This window comes from Scyliorhinus torazame, chromosome 13, assembly GCF_047496885.1.
Source record: "Scyliorhinus torazame isolate Kashiwa2021f chromosome 13, sScyTor2.1, whole genome shotgun sequence".
NCBI classification, from domain to species: Eukaryota; Metazoa; Chordata; class Chondrichthyes; order Carcharhiniformes; family Scyliorhinidae; genus Scyliorhinus; species Scyliorhinus torazame.
In genome coordinates, this window is record NC_092719.1 from 13,049,111 (window position 1) to 13,072,976 (window position 23,866).

A 23,866-nucleotide genomic window follows, 5' to 3' on the forward strand; every position below is an offset into this window, starting at 1 on the left:
CCACCACCCTTTGTCTTCTTCCAGCTAGCCAATTTCTGATCCAAACTGTGAAATCTCCCTGAATCCCATGCCTCTGTATTTTCTGCAGTAGCCTACCGTGGGGAACCTTATCAAGATGAATCAAGAAGTTTCAGTAGGGGAGCATTTCGGGAACAGTGACCACAACTCAATAAATTTTAAAGTGCTGGTGCACAAGGATAAGAGTGGTCCTAGGGTGAATGTGCTAAATTGGGGGAAGGCTAATTATAACAATATTAGGTGGGAACTGAAGAACCTAGATTGGGGGCGGATGTTTGAGGGTAAATCAACATCTGACGTGTGGGAGGCTTTCAAATGTCAGTTGAAAGGAATTCAGGACCGGCATGTTCCTGTGCGGAAGAAGGATAAATACAGCAATTTTCAGGATAATTGGATAATGAGAGATATTGTAGGCCTCGTCAAAAAGAAAAAGGAGGCATTTGTCAGGGCTAGAAGGCTGGGAACAGACGAAGCCTGTGTGGAATATAAGGAAAGTAGGAAGGAACTCAAGCAAGGAGTCAGGAGGGCTAGAAGGGGTCACGAAAAGTCATTGGCAAATAGGGTTACGGAAAATCCCAAGGCTTTCCACACGTACATAAAAAGCAAGAGGGTAGCCAGGGAAAGGGTTGGCCCACTGAAGGATAGGCAAGGGAATCTATGTGTGGAGCCAGAGGAAATGGGCGAGGTACTAAATGAATACCTTGCATCAGTATTCACCAAAGAGAAGGAATTGGTGGCTGTTGAGTCTGAAGAAGGGTGTGTAGATAGCCTGGGTCACATTGAGATCCAAAAAGACGAGGTGTTGGGCGTCTTGAAAAATATAAAGGTAGATAAGTCCCCAGGGCCTGATGGGATCTACCCCAGAATACTGAAGGAGGCTAGAGAGGAAATTGCTGAGGCCTTGACAGAAATCTTTGGATCCTCACTGTCTTCAGGTGATGTCCCGGAGGACTGGAGAATAGCCAATTCTCCTTGCTACCCTTTAAGAAGGGTAGCAAGAATAATCCAGGGAACTACAGGCCGGTGACCTTACGTCAATGGTAGGGAAATTACTGGAGAGAATTCTTCGAGACAGGATCTACTCCCATTTGGAAGCAAATGGACGTATTAGCGAGAGGCAGCATGGTTTTGTGAAGGGGGGGGGGTCGTGTCTCACTAACTTGATAGAGTTGTTTGAAGAGAATCACAGGGATGATTGATGCAGGTAGAGCAGTGGATGTTGTCTATATGGACATCAGTAAGGCCTTTGACAAGGTCCCTCATGGTAGACTGGTACAAAAGGCAAAGTCACACGGGATCAGGGGTGAGTTGGCAAGATGGATACAGAACTGGCTAGGTCATAGAAGGCAGAGAGTAGCAATGGAAGGGTGCTTTTCTAATTGGAGGGCTGTGACTAGTGGTGTTCCGCAGGGATCAGTGCTGGGACCTTTGCTGTTTGTAGTATATATAAATGATTTGGAGGAAAATGTAACTGGTCTGATTAGTAAGTTTGCAGACGACACAATGGTTGGTGGAATTGCGGATAGCGATGAGGACTGTCAGAGGATACAGCAGGATTTAGATCGTTTGGAAACTTTGGCGGAGACATGGCAGATGGAGTTTAATCCGGACATGTAAGGTAATGCATTTTCGAAGGTCTAATGCAGGTAGGGAATATACAGTGAATGGTAAAACCCTCAAGAGTACTGAAAGTCAGAGAGATCTAGGTGTACAGGTCCACAGGTCACTGAAACGGGCAACACAGGTGGAGAAGGTAGTCAAGAAGGCATACGGCATGCTTGCCTTCATTGGCTGGGGCATTGAGTACAAGAATTGGCAAGTCATGTTGCAGCTGTATAGAACCTTAGTTAGGCCACACTTGGAGTATGGTGTTCAATTCTGGTCGCCACACTACCAGAAGGATGTGGAGGCTTTAGAGAGAGTGCAGAAGAGATTTACCAGGATGTTGCCTGGTATGGAGGGCATTAGCTATGAGGAGCGGTTGAATAAACTCGGTTTGTTCTCACTGGAACGACGGAGGTTGAGTGGTGACTTGATAGAGGTCTACAAAATTATGAGGGGCATAGACAGAGTGGATAGTCAGAGGCTTTTCCCCAGGGTAGAGGGGTCAATTACTAGGGGGCATAGGTTTAAGGTGAGAGGGGCAAGATTTAGAGGAGATGTACGAGGCAGGTTTTTTACACAGAGGGTAGTGGGTGCCTGGAACTCGCTGCCGGAGGAGATGGTGGAAGCAGTGACGATAGTGACATTTGAGGGGCATCTTGCCAAATACATGAATAGGGTGGGAATAGAGGGATACGGACCCAGGAAGTGTAGAAGATTTTAGTTTAGACGGGCAGCATGGTCGGCCAAGCTTGGAGGGCCGAAGGGCCTGTTCCTGTGCTGAACTTTTCTTTGTTCTTTGAAATAATTATCTGCAGCCAGCAATGGGTTGTTCTAATCGAAACGGGAACATTTAACTCTGGCCGAGGCTCGGTGTGAGACTTGGTAGGAAAGGGGATAATGAAGGAGTGTCGCCCAGTTCAGTGACATTATTACTTATCCATGTTCGGGTGTTGTCCCCAACTATCCAACTTCTTCTGTTCTGTAAAATATTTATTCCAGTTTGCCACAACAATAATACCATAGAATTACCATAGAATTTACAGTGCAGAAGGAGGCCATTCGGCCCATCGAGTCTGCACCAGCTCTTGGAAAGAGCACCCTACCCAAGGTTAACACCTCCACCCTATCCCCATAACCCAGTAACCCCACCCAACACTAAGGGCAATTTTGGACACTAAGGGCAATTTATCATGGCCAATCCACCTAACCTGCACATCTTTGGACTGTGGGAGGAAACCGGAGCACCCGAGGAAACCCACGCACACACGGGGAGGATGTGCAGACTCCGCACAGACATGTGACCCAAGCTGGAATCGAACCTGGGACCCTGGAGCTGTGAAGCAATTGTGCTATCCACAATGCTACCGTGCTGCCCGTAATAATGAAGACCTTTCACTTGGTATTCAGTTTGAAGAACGAGCCTGGAAGCGTTTACCTGTATGAAGCGAAGAAAATGGAACACATATATACTTTGGTGATGAGGATCTCAAGTACTGTATAAAATGGCAACACTACAGCAATGTTTGGCCATCATTTTATGGTGGGAGTAATCTCGGTGAGATCGCTCGTTCAGGTGCTGAATTTCCCACTGCATAAAAAGCATGGTAGCTGTTTTCGGAAAGTTGGTCACATACAAGATACAGATGGAACAAAGGATACTAAGTATTCCAAACCTCAAATATCACTGGTTCAGGGATTCAGAATGATTCTAAATTCAGAAACCTAGATGAGGGAGAAAGAATGAGGGAAGAAAAAACTTCCATTTATATTGCACTTCTCATGACCTCATATGGCTTTAGAGTGGTTTCATAGGTCGGCGCAACATCGAGGGCCGAAGGGCCTGTACTGCGCTGTAATATTCTTTGTTGTATGAAACAGGAATAGACCATACAGCTCCCTGAGCCTATACCGAACAGTGAGATCACTCTTGCCAAACCTCGTATTGCTTGATCGCTGAGTAATCCTAAAGCATTCTACAGCCAACTGAAGTACTTGTCAAGTGTCGTCACTGTTGCAATGTAGGGAAACACAGTAGCCATTTTGGTGCACAGCCAGCTCCCAGGCAACGAGACTTTGGAGAAAGCAGCCCATGACGTTCTAGCGAGCTCCAGGGCGGGCATTTCCCCATTCCCGCCAGCTGGTACAATCTGCTGCCAAGTCGAAGGAATGTCTCGGTGCACGGCAGCAGTGATGTCAGCATGCATGGAGGCAACCAATCAAACTGCAGTAGTCTCACACAGCTGATAGAAAGTTAAAAGCACTTGAAATATCTAATGCCTTCTTGAAAATAGAAACATAGAATATAGAAGCAGGAGAAGGCCAGGAGAAGGCCATTCGGCCCTTTGAGCCTGCTCCTCCATTCATTATGACCATGGCAGATCAACAAGTTCAATACCCTGAGCCTGCCTCCCCCCCCCCCCCCGCCCCCCCACACCGTATCCCTTTAGCCCCAAGAGCTGTATCCTTGAATTAAATTTGTAGATAGCAAAATAAATGTTTGACTGTATTAAGAAAGAAGTTGAAATTAAGAGAAACATATTTTTTTACAAAAGAAAACGACGCAGGTATTTAAAATTGTGGATAGTTAATTATCGTGGGAAAATTTGATATTCCATATTATTTTTAAAATTTGCTTCTTTGGGGCTGGCCATAACGTTTATTTATGACGTTGCTATGCCATTAAAACCCCACTGACACCTCAGTAAACGAGGTATAACATATTGCACAATTTTGCAACCAGATTAATAGCATTGGAGTGGACGTTCTCTCAAATCCTAATTGCAAGAGAGATAACATATTGAGGGAAACTCGACAGTGTACCTCATTGAAGTGCGCATTCTCACCAATGGTAACGTCCAGATTTCTGCCGAATTCTGTATGTCTGACATCCTGAGGTTGCTGTTCAAGTCGGTGGAGTAAAAGCCGTGAACACTGACAGTTTCATCATCATTATCACAGCAAGTTCCAGGCCAATGACCAGATAATCTGCTGTGGTGATGTCAGTTGAGGGATAAACATTGGCCAGAACTCATAGTGCAGGTTGTCATTTGAGGTTGAAAAGATGAGACAAATGGGTAGGTTTGACAAGTGTGTGGGCTACGGGAAGGAGCAGATTGAAGGACATACAAAGAGTTTCACAGTTCTGAAGTCTTCACAGAGACGCAATTGAAGTAGGTGATTTTGCAACGAATCTGGGTTTCTTTTTTTAAAAATTTAGACTATCCAATTATTTTTTTTCCAATTAAGGGGCAATTTAGCATGGGCAATCCACCTACCTTGCACATTTTTGGGTTGTGGGGGTGAGACCCATGCAGACATGGGGAGAATGTGCATAGATACATAGAAGATAGGAGCAGGAGGAGGCCTTTTGGCCCTTCGAGCCTGCTCCGCCATTCATCACGATCATGGCTGATCATCCAACTCAATAGCCTAATCCGGCTTTCTCCCCATAGCCTTTAATCCCATTCCCACCAAGTGCTATATATGCCGCCTCTTGAATATATTCAAAGTTTTAGCATTAACTACTTCCTGTGGTGATGAATTCCACAGGCTCACCACTCTTTGGGTGAAGAAATGTCTCCTCATCTCTGTCCAAAATGGTTTACTCTGAATCCTCAGGCTGTGACTCCTGGTTCTGGACACACCTATCATTGGTAACATCTTCCCTGCCTCTATCCTGTCTAGTCCCGTTAAAATTCGATGAGATCCCCCCCCCCCCATTCCGCAAACTCCACACGGACAATGACCCAGGGCCGGGATCAAACCTGGGCCCTGGACCCCGTGAGGCAGCAGTGCTAACCACTGCGGGCCACCCCAACTCTGGGATTCAACGGAATGGGGATCTCAGTAAGAGGAAAAGCACATGCACAAATGGGTCGTTTCAGTTTGAAAGGAACAAGAGAGGAAAGTCTAAAGGGGGACACAACCAGTTCAATTCAACATACGTCGATGTGTTTAAAGGGTAGATAAATGCAGTGAGGGAGAAAAGAATAAAAGTCTGTGCTGATAAACGTAGATGATGTAGGGTGGGAGGAGCTTCATGCGGAGTATAAATACTGGCATGGTTGGGCTAAGATGCCTATGTCTGTGATATATATTCTACATTATTCTATAGTGCGTACTTATTTATTAATCTGGTTCACTATTATTCCTCATCTCCCTCATCACTTTATAACATTTTCCAACCCTGCAGCTCTTCCTTAATGGTGAAGGGTCCAAGATTTTATAACCTGATGTTCCATTTCACTGTCATTTTATCTTTTGAAAGCCCCTCGGCGTGGTTTTTGGGAACAGACTACGGACTTCATTTAGTTATTTTCACCAAATAAACATGGCTGAACGTGTGGAAATGGCTGGTCCCAGTCCGCCACAAGAACATTTATTCCAGAGAACGAAGCTGTAGTCCATTCAGAAACATGCTGGAACTCCTGACAGAAGTGAACACATACATCAATAACGCACACAAGCATATACACACACACATACAGACTGGTGAGTCTAGATTCAGGGGACACAGTGATGAATGTGGAAATTGTTATATAACAATAACAATAATCTTTATTGTCACAAGTAGGCTTACATTAACACTGCAATGAAGTTACTGTGAAAAGCCCCTAGTCGCCTCACTCTGTTCGGGCACACGGAGGGAGAATTCAGAATGTCCAAATGACCTAACAGCACGTCTTTCGGGACTTGTGGGAGGAAACCGGAGCACCCGGAGGAAACCCACGCAGACACGGGGAGAAGGTGCAGACTCTGCACAGACAGTGACCCAAACCGGGACTCCAACCTGGGACCCTGGCGCTGTGAAGCAACAGTGCTAACCACTGTGCTACCGTGCCACCCGTTATAGAACAAAGAACAGTACAGCACAGGAACAGGCCCTCCAGCCCGCCAAGTCTACGCCGATCACATCCTATCCAGACCAACTATACCTTTCTATACCCCATCTGTCCATGTGTCTATCCAGATAAGTCTTAAAGATCGCTAACGTATCTGTCTCAACCACCTGACGTGGCAGTGCATTCCAGGCCACCAGCACCCTCTGTGTAAAAAACCTTCCCCACACATCTCCACTTATGTAATGTATTTCAGATTTGTGGCCGTAATGTTATTAAAAACCCTGGTTTTGAATACATACAGGCAGTGATCTACTAAAGCTGTAATTAAGGAATCATAAAAGGTGCGGTAACGATTGATTTTAACTATTTACTTTATTACAGTGAGATGGTTAATTGGTAGCGGTTTGATTGCTGGAGATTCCCTGGAGAGTAGATAATTTTTGAGGGATTGTATTTAGACTTAGCTAAGCAGATCGTGAAACATCTTAGTTTCATACAGGTGATGTAATTACTGGGAGGAGTCAGGTCTGTCTGATTAGCAGTTTGCCATAGAATTTGAGTCTGATGCGACAGAAGGATTTTCAGGTTGTTCCTGAAAAAGATCTCTCCCCAAAGGTCTGCGCAGATAAGCAAGGAACCTGTTTTGTTAACTTTATTTATAAATGACATTTGAACTGTATTGGGTTGCTTAATTGGAATTAGTGGCAGGTGCAGATAGTGAGTTAAAGTTTTTCCTTTTATTTAGAGACTGTTTAACTGTTAATTGTAAAGCTATTTATTTGATGTTAATGTGGTTAATTCTGTGTTTAAATTAAAGTTTGTTTAAACATTAAAATATACATACTGTTCAGAGTCACCACTCCTGGGTGAAGTATCCTTTTCTCACAGTTTTACAAATTGAATCATTGTTTGGGGTTCTCATCCGGTTCCCCCAAAAAAATTTGGGCCTGGTTCGGTATCCTAACAACACAATCTCGGAATAAGGGACAGGCCATTTAAGACTGGGATGAGGAGGATTTTCTTCACTCAGAAGGTGGTATACCTTTGGAACTCTGCCGCAGAGAGGTCTGGACGCTCAATCATTGAGCATGGTCAACACTGAAATCGATAGATTCCTCGATACTAAGGTCACCAAGCCATATGGGATAGTGGAGAAAGATGCGTAGAAGTAAATGATCAACCATGATGTGTTTGAATGGCGGAGCAGTCTGGATGGGCTGAATGGCCTACCCCTGCTTCTTGTGTTCCTTCAGCCTCATGGATCAAACAGATTCTTTCAATTCACACATCCCACAGCCATTTACCCCAACATTTCCATTAATTTGCTTGTGTAGGGCTCCGCCACTTGAGAAAGGTTAAAGATTGTTGCTGTGTGTGTATTGTAACTGGCCACATTTCGTTGGATATCCTGCAAGCTGAGTTAGAATAATTACTTTGTGTGCATCGAAACCATTTTGCATTATGTCAACAATATCACTTTTTAAAATAAATTTAGAGTACCCAATTCATTTTTTCCAATTAAGGGGCAATTTAGTGTGGCCAATCCACCTGCCCTGCACATCTTTGTGTTGTGGGGGTGAAACCCACGCAAACACGGGGAGAATGTGCAAACTCCACACGGACAGTGACCCAGAGCCGGGATCGAACCTGGGACCTCGGCGCCGTGAGACAGCAGGGCTAACCACTGCGCCACCGTGCTGCCCAACAATACCACTTACCGCCCCTCGTGTGCATGTCTCTGAGCACTTAATCGAAAGGTGACACTGAGCAACTAGCTGAAAAACCTTGAAAATCTTCTATACCCCGTCTGTTCATGTGTCTATCCAGATAAGTCTTAAAGATAGCAGAATACCACCCTGTGATCGTGCCCAGAATTGAGTGGGGATTGGGACAGAGAACTCGAGAAATGCAAGTGGTGAAGCTTATCGGTGTCAATCTCTCTGTCCTGACCTGTAACTCCCTCCATCCACCTGAGTCACTGATCATTCCTTCTCAGCTCACAGGGCAACAGAAGGAGTTCTGTGGGCAGGTCCCAGGGAGCAGCTGCCAAAGGCCTTGAGGATTCCTACGTGAAGGAAGAGTGCCTCATTGTCAATGGACTGGCTCCAAACATGGTTTTGAACAATGGGTCGGTGACTCTAATCTCCGAATGCAACGCCTTTGCCCTTCCACATGCAATGCATGTTGCCTCCCCCTTCAAGGGTAAGTGGTGCATAATTGATGACCTCACCCCCCACAATGAGATAGGTCAGTGGTTGGGGGATGGGGTCATCAATGACCTCCTGGGAGTGGCCTCCCAGTCACAAAAGAACAGGAGTAGACCATTCAGCCTCCTCAGGCCTTCTCTGTCATTCAGTTAGCTCGTGTGTAAACTGTACCTATATCCCTTGGCACTCTTACATAATAAAGATGGATCTAAGTCAAGTCTCGAAAGCTCAAGAGGAAAAAAATGGCTCTATAAATGTCAAACTTTGTTTGCCTCCAGTGAGAGGAGACTGTTTAAATCTGTCTGTATATGCGCCAAAAGATTGCTTCCTCTCTGCTCCTTAATTGTTTTCACCACCCTGAGAGCTGAGTAACTAGGTGTGGACCATAACCCTCAGCCTCTCTCTGTCCCTCTCTTAATTCCAAGATACCTTGCCAGCTGATTTGGCCAGTGGGAAGTTGCATTTTCATCGCACTATGCTGCCTGCCTGCTCTTCCCTACTGGAATTAGTCAGAAATCGATACCCTTAAACTCCGCTCCTATTACTCTGTAGTGAGTTTGGTCCGGTTGACAGCACACTTGACTCTGAAGGTTGTGGGTTCAAATCCCACTGCAGGGCTGGAGTGACCATCCTGTGGATACGATGTTTATTTTGGGTCCTGTTTGCCTGCTTCGTTTATAAGCTGGTTTAGCTCAGTGGGCTAGACAGCGGGTTTGTGATGCAGAACAAGGCCAGCAGGGCGGGTTCAATTCCCGGACCAGCTGAGAATTCTGAATTCTCCCTCCTTCCATCGCTGTTTTTGATGTACATGAATGAGTGCAGGTGCAGGGCACAATTTCGAAATTTGCAGATGACCCAAAACTTTAGTGAACAGTGAGGAAGATGATTTTAAAACTTCAGAGGGACTCAGACTCTAGGTGGAGCGGGTAGATGGAATTTGAAGCAGAAAGGTGTGAAGTGATACATTTTGGTTGGAAGAATAAGAAGAGACAGTACAAGCTAAATAGTATAATTTAAAAAGGAGTATAGGATGAGAGAGACCTGAGGGTGTTTGTACACAAATCTATAAAGGTGGCAGAACAAGTCATAACATGTATGTGATCCCGACCTTTTTAAACTGGAGGCATTGAGTTCAAAAATTATAAAGTTATTTGCTAAAATTCTCTTTTCTGTTCCTTAACCAGTTCTGTATTCGTGCTGCAACTGTGCCTTTTATTCCACGTGCTTTCAATTTTGCTAACAAATATGTGATAATTTATCAAAATGCATTACTGCCTGGGCACACTGCTGGAATTATCATTTGTGTGAGGCACTAGGCAAAACTAATGCCTGCGGAACGAAACCCTAGCGTGAAGCAATAGCTTCAAGAGAGGCGTAAACTTTTTTGAAACTTAAAATGTACTTTCTTTTCCAATTAAGGGGCAATTTAGCGTGGCCAATCCACCTACCCTGCACATATTTGGGTTGTGGGGGTGAGACCCACGCAGACACGAGGAGAATGTGCAAACTCCACACGGGCAGTGAACTTAAAATGTACTTATTGTAAATGGCCAAAGACAGAAGATTGGATTCTGTTGCTAGCTTAACAAGATTTTATTGAACTGTTTGTAACAGAAGTGGAGAACAGGTGTGAGATGCATGTCTCAACACGGTGACCCGTTGTTGAAAGGTCAGAGAAAGAAGAGATGATAATTACAGCGTGCAGCTGGTGGGAATGGAGGCTGTGTATGATGTTGCACCGTAGGTCATCCCATCACTAGTGCACACATTGCTGTCTGTTACCTTTCACTATTCCCAAATGAATGGACAAGCATTCCAGATTATTTCAAAGGCACCGCTCGGTATGATACTAAACTATTGATGGAGCAGCCTCAATGGGCCAAGTGGTCTGCACATTTTCCTGTAGCCCAGGAAGGCTGAAGCAGTGACGTCCATTAAGCTCATTGATCAAGGCCTGTGCCACTGCTAAAGGCCACAGCAATGCTGGGTTAGAAAGGAAACACAATCCAGAGGGGCTCCCGCCCCAGTTTGTGACATCTGGCTGGAAAAGACCTGTTTGCATTTTGGACTGCGGGTAAGAATGAAGTAAGGCTCAGCCGCTCACGATCAAATAGCCTACCAATACTCATTGAGCAGCAATCACACATTGCGAATGACATCAATGGCAAGGTGAGAATGGAAGCTGGCAATAAGAAAAACTCTAGGCTCGGCATAAATTGATTAATAAGGGGATCGGGGGTAATGGGAAGAAGGCAGGAGAATGGGGGCGGGAGACATATCAGCCATGATTGAATGGCGGAGTAGACTGGATGGGCTAATACTGCTCCTGTGTCTTATGGTCTTATAAGTCATCTTCATCGAGAAAGAGAACTGAAAACCATTCTTGGGACATTTTTCCTTCAATTCATGTCTTGTTTCTCTTCTGCAGGCAGAGCAGCCCCGAGATAACTGGATCATTACAAAGGTAGGACCATGGTTTCTCTTCAGTGAAAATAAGTCAACTGATTTTATGTTCCTCAATCTGTTGGACCGATCCTTTGTCGCTTGAGTTGGGAGTGGGAAACGAGGTCACTTTTGAGGCATTGCTTAGTCTCCGTTGTAATGAAAGAATGGAATCTTGGTGGCCGTGTAAGTTGGGAGGGAGCGCGGACATGTGTAGAACCAGCAAAGCAGTTGATTTTCCCAGCCCCGAGGTCTTGACCGACCCTGCTGATTTCCTCAGTGATGCTTCTGAAGGTCACAAGATAATTACAGATGAAGAAAGCTATTCACTCCAACTTGGCTCATTCATGTGGAAAATGTGGTCACAGCCAGTCACCATCCAAATGTCACTCAAATGACGTGCAATTTTTTTTTCCTCCCCCACCCTAGTCGTCTGTATTAATTACTCATTGTTTGCAGAATACTTTGCTAAGGTTGATACATCTTGTCCTTATTTCTTGGTTTATTTTGAAGTAACACTCTTGTCAGAACAGCAGTTTGAATTGATATGGTGCCCTTAACGTAGGCAGCATCACAAGGTACTTCATCAGGCAAAAATTAACACTGAGGCGAAGAAGATGTTGGGAGGCGTGATTAAAATATTATTCGAAGGGCGGATTTTAAGGAGCATCCTAAAAGAGGAGAGAGGCGTGGAGGGACAGCAAGGATCAAGGAGTATATTCCAGATATAGGGGGCGGGATTCTCCGTTTTAACGGCAGAGTGTTGACGCCGTCGTAAACGCCGGAGCGTTTTACAACGGCGTCATCTGGCCACTAGGAGCAGCGATTTCCCCCAACCCACAGGGGGCCAGTACGGCGCTGGAACGCCTCACGCAGCTCCAGCTGCCGATACGGGCCCCAGCAATTACGACCGCGGGTCCGCGCTTGCGCGACATGCCCGTCTCCGTGCCGGCCCCCACACAACATGGCGGAAGGCCCGGCGCGGAGGAACATAGGCCCCCCCCCCAGAATGAGCTCACCCGCCGATCGGTAGCCCCCGACCGCGGGCCTGGCCACCATGGAGGCCCCCCGGAGTCGGAACCCCCCACTCCCCACCAGGACGGCCCCCGCAGCCAGAACGCCGAGGTCCCGCCGGGTAGGACCACACGCGAACGACGCCGGCGGAACTCGCCGAGCACTCGGCCCATCGCGCGGGGAGACTCGCCGGGAGGGGCCGCTTTCAACGGTCCCTGACCAGCGCGGCGCCGACCCCGCGGGCGCGATTGACGGCGATTCTCCGGTCGGCGGAGAATCAGCTTGACCGGCGCGGGATCGGAGAATCCCGGCCAGGGGCTTTATGCAGCTGAAGGCATGGTGACGGAAGTGAATAGGGGGTTTGTAAGAAGCCAGAGTTGGAAAAAAATCTGAATTCTTGGAGGTTTGTAGGGCTGGAGGAGGTTAGAGAGCGAGGGATCGGTGAGGCCCCAGAGGGGTTTGTACACAAAGACAATATTAAGACAGAAACACCTGGGACTGAGAGCCAGTGTAGGCCCACAAGCCCAGGGGCGGTGGATTAGAAACCTTAAGTGTGGGGTAATGGCATATGGGCAATGGTCGAGTTCTTATGACTTGCTGTCAATGGTTTATTATTCATAGGGTGTTTCCGTATCTGATTAAGTGCAGGTTTTTCCAGTTACAAATTGTGGAGTTATCACATCTCATTAAATGATATAGCGACCCAATATGTGTCCTGCTTCTGGGCAGTGGATGAAGGTAAAGCTGAACTCCTTTTTACTCTTGCCATCTGTCGGAAAGCAGAGGGGGTTCAATTTTTGAAATGACTTGCCGCAAACTCTCTTTAGGATTAAACAAAAGTCTAATTTATTCACATATTCAAACACAGGAAATGGTTGCAACTTCATCCGCACACGTGCAAGCAAGCACACGATAAGATTGGAAAGAGGCGTTTTTGCAAGTCAAATTACTTGAAAGGAAAAGCACCGCAGATATGGATATCAGTTCACATGGTTGCCAGAGTGCAGTTGTTGGAGTCGAGTGAGGGTTCCTTAACGGAGGAGCTACAGCGGCTTGAGCTAGGTGAAGCAGGATTTGCAGAATTTGTTTAAAGTGGATGGTGACGCAGTGAGATGAAAGTGGTAAATAGTTGCTTGATCTGCTCGGCAGGCGTTGGCTGGAACCTTCCAGTGAAACAGGCTATGAGGAGGCTCAGAGTTGAAGTAGGCCGGTGGTCAGCCTGGAGTCTCCCTTTGCTGTTTGCAGGCTAGAATTTAAACTGAATTGCAAGTCTGGAAATGTAATATTAAAACGTTCTAATGGCCAGAAGTGAGCTGTAGGCTAACGAGCAGTTTCTGTGCCTCTGGTCGAAATCTATTGTTCACCTCCGGAGATAAACGGTGGCATTTGGTGCCTCTCCAGGTAGAACGAGCTTTGATGGCTCTCCGTTTGCTTTAGGATGAGGCTGGGGAAACAGATTGGCTGCTAGTCCCTGGTTTTCATTATTGTAATGTGTTCTTGATGTGTTAGGCAGGTTGGTTCAATGTGGACTGCACTCGATGCAGGGAAGCTAGAAACAGACGTCTAACACAGGAGAAGATCCAACACTGTTTTATTCAACTAGATGAACTGCTGTACATATTCAGCTGTGGCTCGACACTATACTGATCTGACTAGTGACCTTGTAGTAGCCTGACCAGACTTACTAGCTGCCGCATGGTGTTTGTGCTTGCTGGCCCGTGGACTCTGACTGTCTCAGTGGCTGGGTCCCGAGAGAGCGGGAAGCCTGGTGCCCTCTGGCTTTATAGTGGTAGTGTCCTTTCTGGTGATTGGCTGTCCTGTGTTGTGTGCTTACTGGTCATCCTGTGTGTCAATCACTGCGGTTGGGAATTTCCAGAAACCCTAACCAAGTTGTGAATTGAGTGACCTGCGGCAAACACCTTTTGGTTCAGCAAGGTCCACTATTTTTAATAAGCAAAACGGTAAGATTGGATTGAAACCGTTTATGACCTCTTGCATGTCGTAGGGACGTGGTACCTGCAACCAGTGTGTTATCAATGGCCAGAATTTTCCAGCCCTGTCCCCTGGTGGATCTTCCAATCGCGCCGAAGTCGGTGGATCTTTGGTTGGTCCACCCCGTCCGCCATGAGGAAACCCTTCGCAGTGGGGCCGGAATATACTGCACAATATTTACCCCGTACATTGAAACACCTAATCAAATGTAGAAGGGATAACTGAGTAGCAGCATGATCATTGCACTATTCAAGAAACCTTTATGCTTGCTTCCATGCAACAGATGTCACCAAATTGAAAAGCAGCTCCTAGAAGCCCAATCTTGCACATGATCATAGGAAAAGACTTGACAATAAGGTGTTGTTTATGTGAAAATATGTTGTTCTCCCACTCGTTCCTTTCCTTTTCATTTGTATTATGTTTAAGTTTGCTCCCATCAAATGAGAAGTGTCATTTCATGTTCGTATTTTAAAAAAAAATTCTGTCTCGAGACATGAGCATCATCGAGCAAGGCTACCATATATTGCCCAACCCTAACTTCCCTTGAGAAGGGGGTTCACCAGGAATGGCCATTTTATGTTCAAGTTAGAGTTCAGTATGACTTAGAGGGGAAGGTGGAAATGGTGAATTTTTCCACGGGCCCTGCCTTCCTACGTGGTGGAGAGGTTTATGAGATGTTGTTGATGGAAAGGATGAAATTGAAGGGGCTGAACTCCTAACGAATTTCCCCTTCCCATTCCCTGCTGCTTGCACCCGCAAGCCAGCGACTCCTATCACTTCAACGAAGAAGTCCTGGCCCCATGGTTTTGGGTTAAACCGATTGTTTGCTGGAAGTTGCATGGCACCTGATGTTTTAGCTGCTCTGAGTGTAGTGTCATGCAATGGCATTAGTACTTTAATGATTCCAAGGAGGCTGGCGGTAAACCAACAGATTTATTTACACTATTTACAAAGATCTGCATAATGCAGCATATTGCTCCCAGTACAGTTCTTGCTGGGAGGGCTAACCTCACCAGGCCCTCTTTTGGGCCTGCTTTTATGTTAGCTCATAACGAACCCCAGGTGGTTGGCCTCTGTACCGATCTGGGAAGTTCATACTCCGAGTCCCACTGATTAACGATGGTTTACCTGTAGTCCTCATGGGGGTCATGACACTCCTCTCCGCGCCCTGCCCCGCACCCCGAAGCCCGAAAGTCTCCCATCAGCCACCAACGGCGGAGGCCTCTGTGCCACTTTGCCGTGGCTCCGCTTCCGCCATTGGCGGCTCTGGGTTGGGTGGAGTGTATCGATTAGCCGATCGCCGTTTCTTGGCTGACCACCGAAGAGTTACTGTCGGGTCCTTGGTTCCAGATACACCAGCGCCTGCCGGCACAAACTCCTCTGTGCCCATTCCGGATCCAGAATCCTCCTCCTCTTGTTCAACCGGCTGGCTGGGGCCTTAGACTGAGAGGTGGTTCCTGGTGTGCCGAAAGCGCTACCACCATCGGTCGGGTGTCCAGAAGGGCAGGTTCCTGTTTCCTCAAGTGGTCCAAGTGTTTTCTCTGGATCCTTCCCAGAACCCAGACTTTATACAAAACTGTGCCCCCACGTTCCAGAAACACACCCGGGAGCCACAATGGGAAACCGAGCCCGTACCTTCCAATATCACACACAGGAGCACAAAAGACAGCTCTGGGCACTGGGAGTACTGCTGGCAGCACAGGGAGTACCGCAGGCAGCTGTGGGCACTGGGTGTACTGCAGACAGCTCTGGGCACTGGGAGTGCTGCCGGCAACTCTGGGCACTGGGTGTACTGCTGGCAGCACTGGGCACTGGGAGTACTGCAGACAGCTCTGGGCACTGGGTGTACTGCAGGCAGCTCTGGGCACTGGGAGTACTGCAGGCAGCTCTGGACACTGGGAGTACTGCAGGCAGCTCTGGGCACTGGGAGTACTGCAGGCAGCTCTGGGCACTGGGTGTACTGCAGGCAGCTCTGAGCACTGGGAGTACTGCAGACAACTCTGGGCACTGGGAGTACTGCAGGCAGCTCTGGGCACTGGGTGTACTGCAGGCAGCTCTGGGCACTGGGAGTACTGCAGACAACTCTGGGCACTGGGAGTACTGCAGGCAGCTCTGGGCACTGGGAGTGCTGCAGGCAGCTCTGGGCACTGGGAGTACTGCAGGCAGCTCTGGGCACAGGGAGTACTGCAGGCAGCTCTGGGCACTGGGAGTGCTGCAGACAGCTCTGGGCACTGGGAGTACTGCAGGCAGCTCTGGGCACTGGGAGTGCTGCAGACAGCTCTGGGCACTGGGCGTACTGCAGGCTGCTCTGGGCACTGGGAGTACTGCAGGCAGCTCTGGGCACTGGGAGTACTGCAGGCAGCTCTGGGCACTGGGAGTGCTGCAGACAGCTCTGGGCACTGGGCGTACTGCAGGCTGCTCTGGGCACTGGGAGTACTGCAGGCAGCGCTGGGCACTGGGAGTACTGCAGACAACTCTGGGCACTGAGAGTACTGCAGGCAGCTCTGGGCACTGGGAGTACTGCAGGCAGCTCTGGGCACTGGGAGTACTGTAGGCAGCTCTGGGCACTGGGAGTGCTGTAGGCAGCTCTGGGCACTGGGAGTACTGCAGGCAGCTCTGGGCACTGTGTGTACTGCAGGCTGCTCTGGGCACTGGGAGTACTGCAGGCAGCGCTGGGCACTGGGAGTACTGCAGACAACTCTGGGCACTGGGAGTACTGCAGGCAGCTCTGGGCACTGGGAGTACTGCAGGCAACTCTGGACACTGGGAGTGCTGCAGACAGCTCTGGGCACTGGGCGTACTGCAGGCTGCTCTGGGCACTGGGAGTACTGCAGGCAGCTCTGGGCACTGGGAGTACTGCAGGCAGCTCTGGGCACTGGGAGTACTGCAGGCAGCTCTGGGCACTGGGAGTACTGCAGACAACTCTGGGCACTGGGAGTACTGCAGGCTGCTCTGGGTACTGAGAGTACTGCAGGCAGCTCTGGGCACTGGGAGTACTGCAGGCAGCTCTTGGTACTGGGAGTACTGCAGGCAGCTCTGGGCACTGGGAGTACTGCAGGCAGCTCTGGACACTGGGAGTGCTGCAGACAGCTCTGGGCACTGGGCGTACTGCAGGCTGCTCTGGGCACTGGGAGTACTGCAGGCAGCTCTGGGCACTGGGAGTACTGCAGGCAGCTCTGGGCACTGGGAGTGCTGCAGACAGCTCTGGGCACTGGGAGTACTGCAGGCAGCTCTGGGCACTGGGAGTACTGCAGGCAGCTCTGGGCACTGGGAGTACTGCAGGCAGCTCTGGGCACTGGGCGTACTGCAGGCAGCTCTGGGCACTGGGAGTACTGCAGGCAGCTCTGGGCACTGGGAGTACTGCAGGCAGCTCTGGGCACTGGGAGTACTGCAGGCAGCTCTGGGCACTGGGCGTACTGCAGGCAGCTCTGGGCACTGGGAGCTCTGCAGGCAGCTCTGGGCACTGGGCGTGCTGCAGATAGCTCTGGGCACTGGGAGCTCTGCAGGCAGCTCTGGGCACTGGGAGTGCTGCAGATAGCTCTGGGCACTGGGAGTGCTGCAGGCAGCTCTGGGCACTGCATCTGTAGAAAGAAGGCAAGGTAGATTTTCTAGAATGATCCAAAGATTGACCTACTAGAATAGATTTTTTTAAACTGCATTTGTATTCCCTCGAATTTAGAAGGTTAAGGAGAGATTTGATCAAAATTTTCAACATATGTCGGAGAACTGAAAGAGTAGATTGAGAAATTATTTATGTTAGTTGGGGAGCCAAGGCCTAGGGGATACAGACTAAAAGTTTGTGCCAGATCTTTCAGGAGCGTCATTGGGAAATATGTTCACATACTGAGGACGGTAGGTGTTTGAAACTCTCTTGTGCCAAAAATGTGAGATCAATTGTTAATTTTAAAACTGAGATTTATAGATTTTGTTGGCCAAGGGTATTAAAGGGTTGTGGCAAAAGTGGATACATGAGGTTAGGTTGCAGATCAGGCATGAGCTCTTTGAACGGTGCAAAGGCTCGAGAGGCTGTCCTTCCTGACACTCTGTTCCGAGGCCCCTCACCCTGGGAGTAGCTGATGTTGTGGATCATGGAATAAGCTGCAGCTAATGTCATTGTCAATGCGTAAAGGATACATTCAGTTAGACTCTGCTTGGGGGGAGTAAACATCTCACTTCCATATGGTACTTACACATTCTGCCTATTTGTCAGTAGTAAGGAAAGCTAACAAGGATCCTTATGTTTTTTTAAACTAGATTAGCAGAGCTCTGAGTAATTCGGGGCTGATTAACAGATGATGGATTTTAATCTGTAACTTTTTTCTCTTCCCTGTTCAGTGTGATTCGGGCAGATCTTACAGAGCTCACTGCGTGGCTGCTGTTCTGAGACCTTAAGATCGGTGTTGGAACGCAGCCATTTTATGAAGCAGTGGAGTGCCCATTGTGCAGCGGTAGTTAGTTAAGGCGTTGGGCAAAGCTTCGGGGTTTAACAATATTGTCAGAAGCCCGAGACGCAAACGTCTGACGCCCTGACGTAAAGTCTTGCCACGGTTACCGAAGGCATTCGCTCACCAGTTCCCACCGCGCACCCCCCCCCCCCCCCCATGCGTGCGAGAATGAAGATAGATGTAAGCCATTGCATGTTTGTAGAAGTGCTCTTCATCTGTGGATTTATTAACAAAATTAAATAAATAGAGTCCGCCGCGTGCTGGGAAAATACTATTTTTGGACGTTGGATTTTTCTTTTTCTATTTATATTAAATGGGAAAGTAAGTGAAGGGTTATTAATGGAAGCTGGCAGATGTTTTTATGTCACAGACAGGAAGTCACCAGCAGTCATGATGTTGTCAACAACCCCTTTCATTTCATTGCATCTTTAAAGTCAATGGGACATCAAGGCACATGGTGCGCGGTTGGATCAGGTGACAGGAAGCTTGGTCATTCATCAAAGAAGTAGACTAACGGAGTGTCGTAAAGGAGGTTGGAGGAGGACATTCCGGAGCTTCAAGTCCTGGACAACTGAAAGCGGGGTCGACGTTGAGAATGCTGAAAAGGTCAGGGTCGGAAATGTGCAGTTCTCTCGGAGGGTTGTTGGGCTGGAGAAGGTTACAAAGATCGGGAGGAGGTGAGGCTCGGGCAAAGACAGGTGAGAAATTGAAAATCCAGGCACTGCTGGACCAGGGGACAGTGTAGATCAGCAAGCACGGGGGTGAGGCATGTTCAGGAATTGATCTGGGTAGCAGAGTTTAGCATGAGCTCATGGAAGGTGCGAGATCAGTCAGTAGAGCATTGGAATAGTAAAGGTACGCTATACAAATGCAAACCTTTTGTTTCATGTTTGCCCTCTCTCCTGTTGGCTGTATTTCTTGGTGCATGTGAAGGAACAGTCAGAGATCTGACAAGATCACAGGCCCAAGCAGGCACTGAGCCTATAGATTATTTTATTGTTGAAGCTACCTATTCCTACTAAATCTGTAGCAATCAAATCTCTCTCTCGTACATTAGGATCTACAAGAAAAGAAATAACTTGCATTTGTACAGTACCTTTCATGACCTCTGAACATCCTAAAGCATTTTACAACCAACAAAATACATTGGTTATGCTGTCACTGTTGTATTGTAGGAGACATGGCTGCCAATTTGTGCACAGAAATGTGCACTCTAAGCAATGAAATCGATCGGATTATTTTTAGGTGCTGGTTGATGTTATGTTCTCTGTTGTGTCTATCAGGATGTCTTGAGAACGTAGTTGAACAAAGAACATCAAGCTAAGTTAATGAACAAAGCTGATTTATTTACACTACTTAAATAAGATTCAAACAAGTCACAAGATATAAGTTATTAAATTAAACTATACAATATCTCTAACTACAGAACTCCACACTATGCAACTAATCTATCTCATGCCAAAACACTTCTCCCAGAATCCCAAAAGTCACATGATATTTCTATGACTGCTCCTTATCGCCATCTGGTGGTGAGAAGTATTAACATCAAATTGTTAACCCTTTGTATTCCTTACAATATACATATTGTGACAGTTGAGGCATGATTTTTGACTGGAACACCCACTGCACTTCATCGAATAGTGTCGCAGAACGTCTTAAATCCACCTGGGTGGGCAGATAGTGCCCAGGTTTAATGCCCTGTCCAAAGGTCAACGCCGCTGATAGTGTCGGGCCCACTTGGTACTGCACTGGAATATCAGCTTGCTGAAAAAAATCTGTTGAAACCTTATAAGTGGCAAACTGAACCCATGATATTTTGATAGAAGCGAGAGAGCTACCAACTAAACTACACCGAGCAGTACAACAGATCCCTGCACGTCACACAGATGTCTCAGTGCTGGGAAGAACTGTTTACAAGAGTGGACCAGAAGGAGGCCTTTTGGCCCATCACTCCTTTGACACTGTGAAAGAGCTATCTTATTCTCACGCACTTCCCCCCATAGCCCTGCAAATGTTTCCCATTCAGGCAGATGCAGATCGCTTGTTTGAAAGTTACTGCTGGATCGGCTTTGCGCAAAGGTGGCAGCTGGAATGCTGAGAGAGCAACTACTTAAATCTGGGAATTTCCCGAGGGATCAGTGCTGGGCCTCAACTTCTACAATCTACATTAATGATTCGGAGGAAGGGACCGCCCGGATTCTGGCCAAGTTTAAAGATGTTGCAAAAATAGGTAGGGAAGCAAGAAGCGAGTCTACAAAGGGAGATAGACAGGTTAAGTGAGTGAGCAAATATTTGGCAGATGGAGTATGATGTGGGAGTTTTTGAGGATTTCCATTTCCCCAGGAAGAGTAGAAAAGCAGAATAATATTTAAATGCAGAGATGGTACAGAATGCTGCAGTACAACAGATTGTGCGTGTTCCTGTAGATCAGTCACAAAAGTTAGCAAAGAAGTACGGCAAACAATTCGGAAGGCAAATGGAATGTTGGCATTTGTTGTAAAGGGGGGGACGGTGTATTAAAGGAGGGAGGTCTTGCTACAACTAAACAGATCATTGGCGAGACTGCACCGAGAGTTTTGTGTACTTCTCTGTCAGCCATGATGTTATTGAATGCTGGAGCAGGCTCGAGGGGCTGAATCGCCGAACCCAATTCGTATTTCTTATCAACTTAGTCCCTGTGGTAAACCACTGTTGCACCTCTATTAGATGATGTATGGTAGGACCTGTACTACAGGTACGTTGGTAGTCCCTGCCTGCTGGCTCCGCCCAGTAGGTGGAGTATAAATATGTGTGTCCTCCATGCTGCAGCCATTTTGCCAGCTGCTGTGGGCGGCCACACATCTTAGAGCAATAAAGCCTCAGTTCTATCCAACTCAAGTCTTTGTGCAATTGATCGTGCATCAGTCCCCCAGCCTTTCAGGCAGCACATTCCAGATTCCCAGATGTGTGCCAGCTGCTAATTTGTGCTGCACACCCCTGTAATTTGTTCCTGGGCGGTAAGGTTCTCCAATTCTGGCATTAGCTGATACCGGGGTGTGGCTGGCCGTCTCTAACAGCTCTCCATTCTTTGCCGATGGGATTGGGTTTCACAGGGTGAGTTGCAGTCTGTCTCTGCTGTGTCTGTTCGTTCAATAATGAATCAGCAAAGAAAGTAACTGAAGAGAGGTCAGCTCCTTGATGTGAACTGAAAGCTGGCAAATTTACTCTGTCTGAATCGCCAGCCAAAGGGTAGCTTGCCCCAGGCTATAAGGTGGGTGACATAGAACATACAGTGCAGAAGGAGGCCATTCGGCCCAGCGACTCTGCACCGACCCACTTAAGCCCTCACGTTCACCCTATCCCCATAACCCAATAACCCCTCCTAACCTTTTTGGTCACTAAGGGCAATTTATCATGGCCAATCCACCTAACCTGCACATCTTTGGACTGTGGGAGGAAACCGGAGGAAACCCACGCAGACACGGGGAGAAGGTGCAGACTCCGCACAGACAGTGGCCCAGCGGGGAATCGAACCGGGGACCCTGGTGCTGTGAAGCCACGGTGCTATCTACTTGTGCTACCATGCTGCCCATCTTCAAGCCCCGGTTTCTAACCATTAACCCATGAAGCAGAAAAGGACGATGTATCTGGATAGTATCTTTCATGGTTCCTCACTTTCTCTCTGGCTTCGAGATTGTACATAGTTTGTAAATAGTCGTAGTTCAAATTTGTCATGTTTGGAAACAGGTTGACAACAGTTGTTGAAAAGGATTCTCAGTGCTGTTCACGTTAAAATATTCTCTCCGACAGTGACTACGGACAACTCCAACATCGCGGGACTGTCTCAGTAATGTCGACGTGGAACATGTACTCCAATCCCTGGAGCGAGAATTAAAAGCTGGATGTTTGGGAAGGAAATCCGGAAACATTTTTTCCACACACTGGGTGGGAAAATCTGGAATTCTCTTTTCCTAAGAGGCTGTGGGCAGTTGACACATGGAGAAGGGGATAGAGGACTTTTAAAATCTATTCACGGCATGTGGGTGTCGCTGGCTAGGTCAGACTTTATTGCCCATCCCTAATTGCCCTTGCGAAGGTGGTGGTGAGCTGCCTTCTTGGACGGCTGAAGTCCGTGTGGTGTAGGTGCTGCCACAGCGCTGTTAGGGAGGGAGTTTACAGGATTTTGACCCAGTGACGGAACAGTGACATATTTCCAAGTCAGCAGGGTGCTTGTCTTGGAAGGGAACCTGCAAGTGGAGGCGTTCCCATGTATCTTCCACCCTTGTCCTTCTAGGTGGGAGAGGTTGTGTACTTGAAAGGTGCTGTCTGAGGAGCCTTGGTGAGTTACAGTCATGTATCTTGTACGTACGGTGCGCACAACTGCACTTGGGGCGAAAGGGATCAAAGGTTTTGTGGAGAAAGCAGGATTAGGCTATTGAGTTGTGTAATAAGTCCACGAAGGCAGAAGTCCCGTCACCAGAATTCCTTTTATTTGCAAACCCAACAGCAGAACAACCATGACCTTTCAGTCTGCTGTCTACACCGGGAGTGCAGAAGACCTGACACTCACTGTTATATACACAGAAAGGGGTTCCCTAATTGGGCCACTAATCAGGGAACTCGTATTCTAATTGGCCAATCTCAAAGGCCTGGCATAAGTCGTTACAAGTTGGATGATCAGCCATGATGGTGATGGTAATGCAGGGAGTGAATGTTTAAGGTTCTGGATGAGGTGCCGATGAAGCAGGCTATTTTGTACCTGGTGTTGAGCTTTTATGTTGTTGGCACTCCAGGCAAGTGACGAGTATTCCATCAAACTCCTGCTTTTTGCCTTGGAGGTGGTTACATGCTTTGGGAGTCAGTAGGTGAGCGATTCTCTGCAGAATTCCCAGCTTCTGACCTGTTCTTGTAGCCAGAGTATTTATATGGCTGGTCCAGTTCAGTTTCTGGTCGATGGTAAGACCCAAGATGTTGTTCATGGGGATTCAATGGCAGCAATGCCATTGAATGTCAAGGGGAGAAAGTTAGATTCTCTCTTGTTGGATTTGATCCTTGCCTTACACTTGAGTGTGAAATAAGCCTGAATATTTATCCAGGTCTTGAGACATATGGACATGGATGCTTCAGTCTCTGAGGAGTCACAAATGGTTCTGAATATTGTGCAATCATCCACGAACATCGTCGCTTCTGATCTTATGGTGGAGAGAAAGTTAATGATGATACAGCTGAAGATAATAATAATAACCTTTTATTGTCACAAGTATAAACTTACTGTGAAAAGCCCCTAGTCGCCACATTCCGGTGACTGTTCGGGTAAGCTGGT

The 23,866-nt window shown here is 47.6% G+C and overlaps 1 protein-coding gene across 16 annotated transcripts in view; it reads left to right on the forward strand.

Moving 5' to 3' along the window:
- celf2 (cugbp, Elav-like family member 2) overlaps positions 1–23,866 on the forward strand; it is a 1,037,523-nt gene that overhangs the window by 466,229 nt on the left and 547,428 nt on the right. For 15 of the 16 annotated variants that reach the window (XM_072471059.1, XM_072471057.1, XM_072471058.1 and 12 more), the window contains one exon: positions 11,100–11,135. The exons of the other annotated variant lie outside the window; for it this stretch is intronic. Coding sequence is in view for 12 of the 15 variants with exons in the window: in XM_072471046.1 (XP_072327147.1) it covers positions 11,100–11,135 (36 nt within the window). In the remaining 3 variants the exon portion in view is untranslated. The remainder of the gene's footprint in view (positions 1–11,099; positions 11,136–23,866) is intronic. 16 annotated transcript variants of the gene reach the window in all.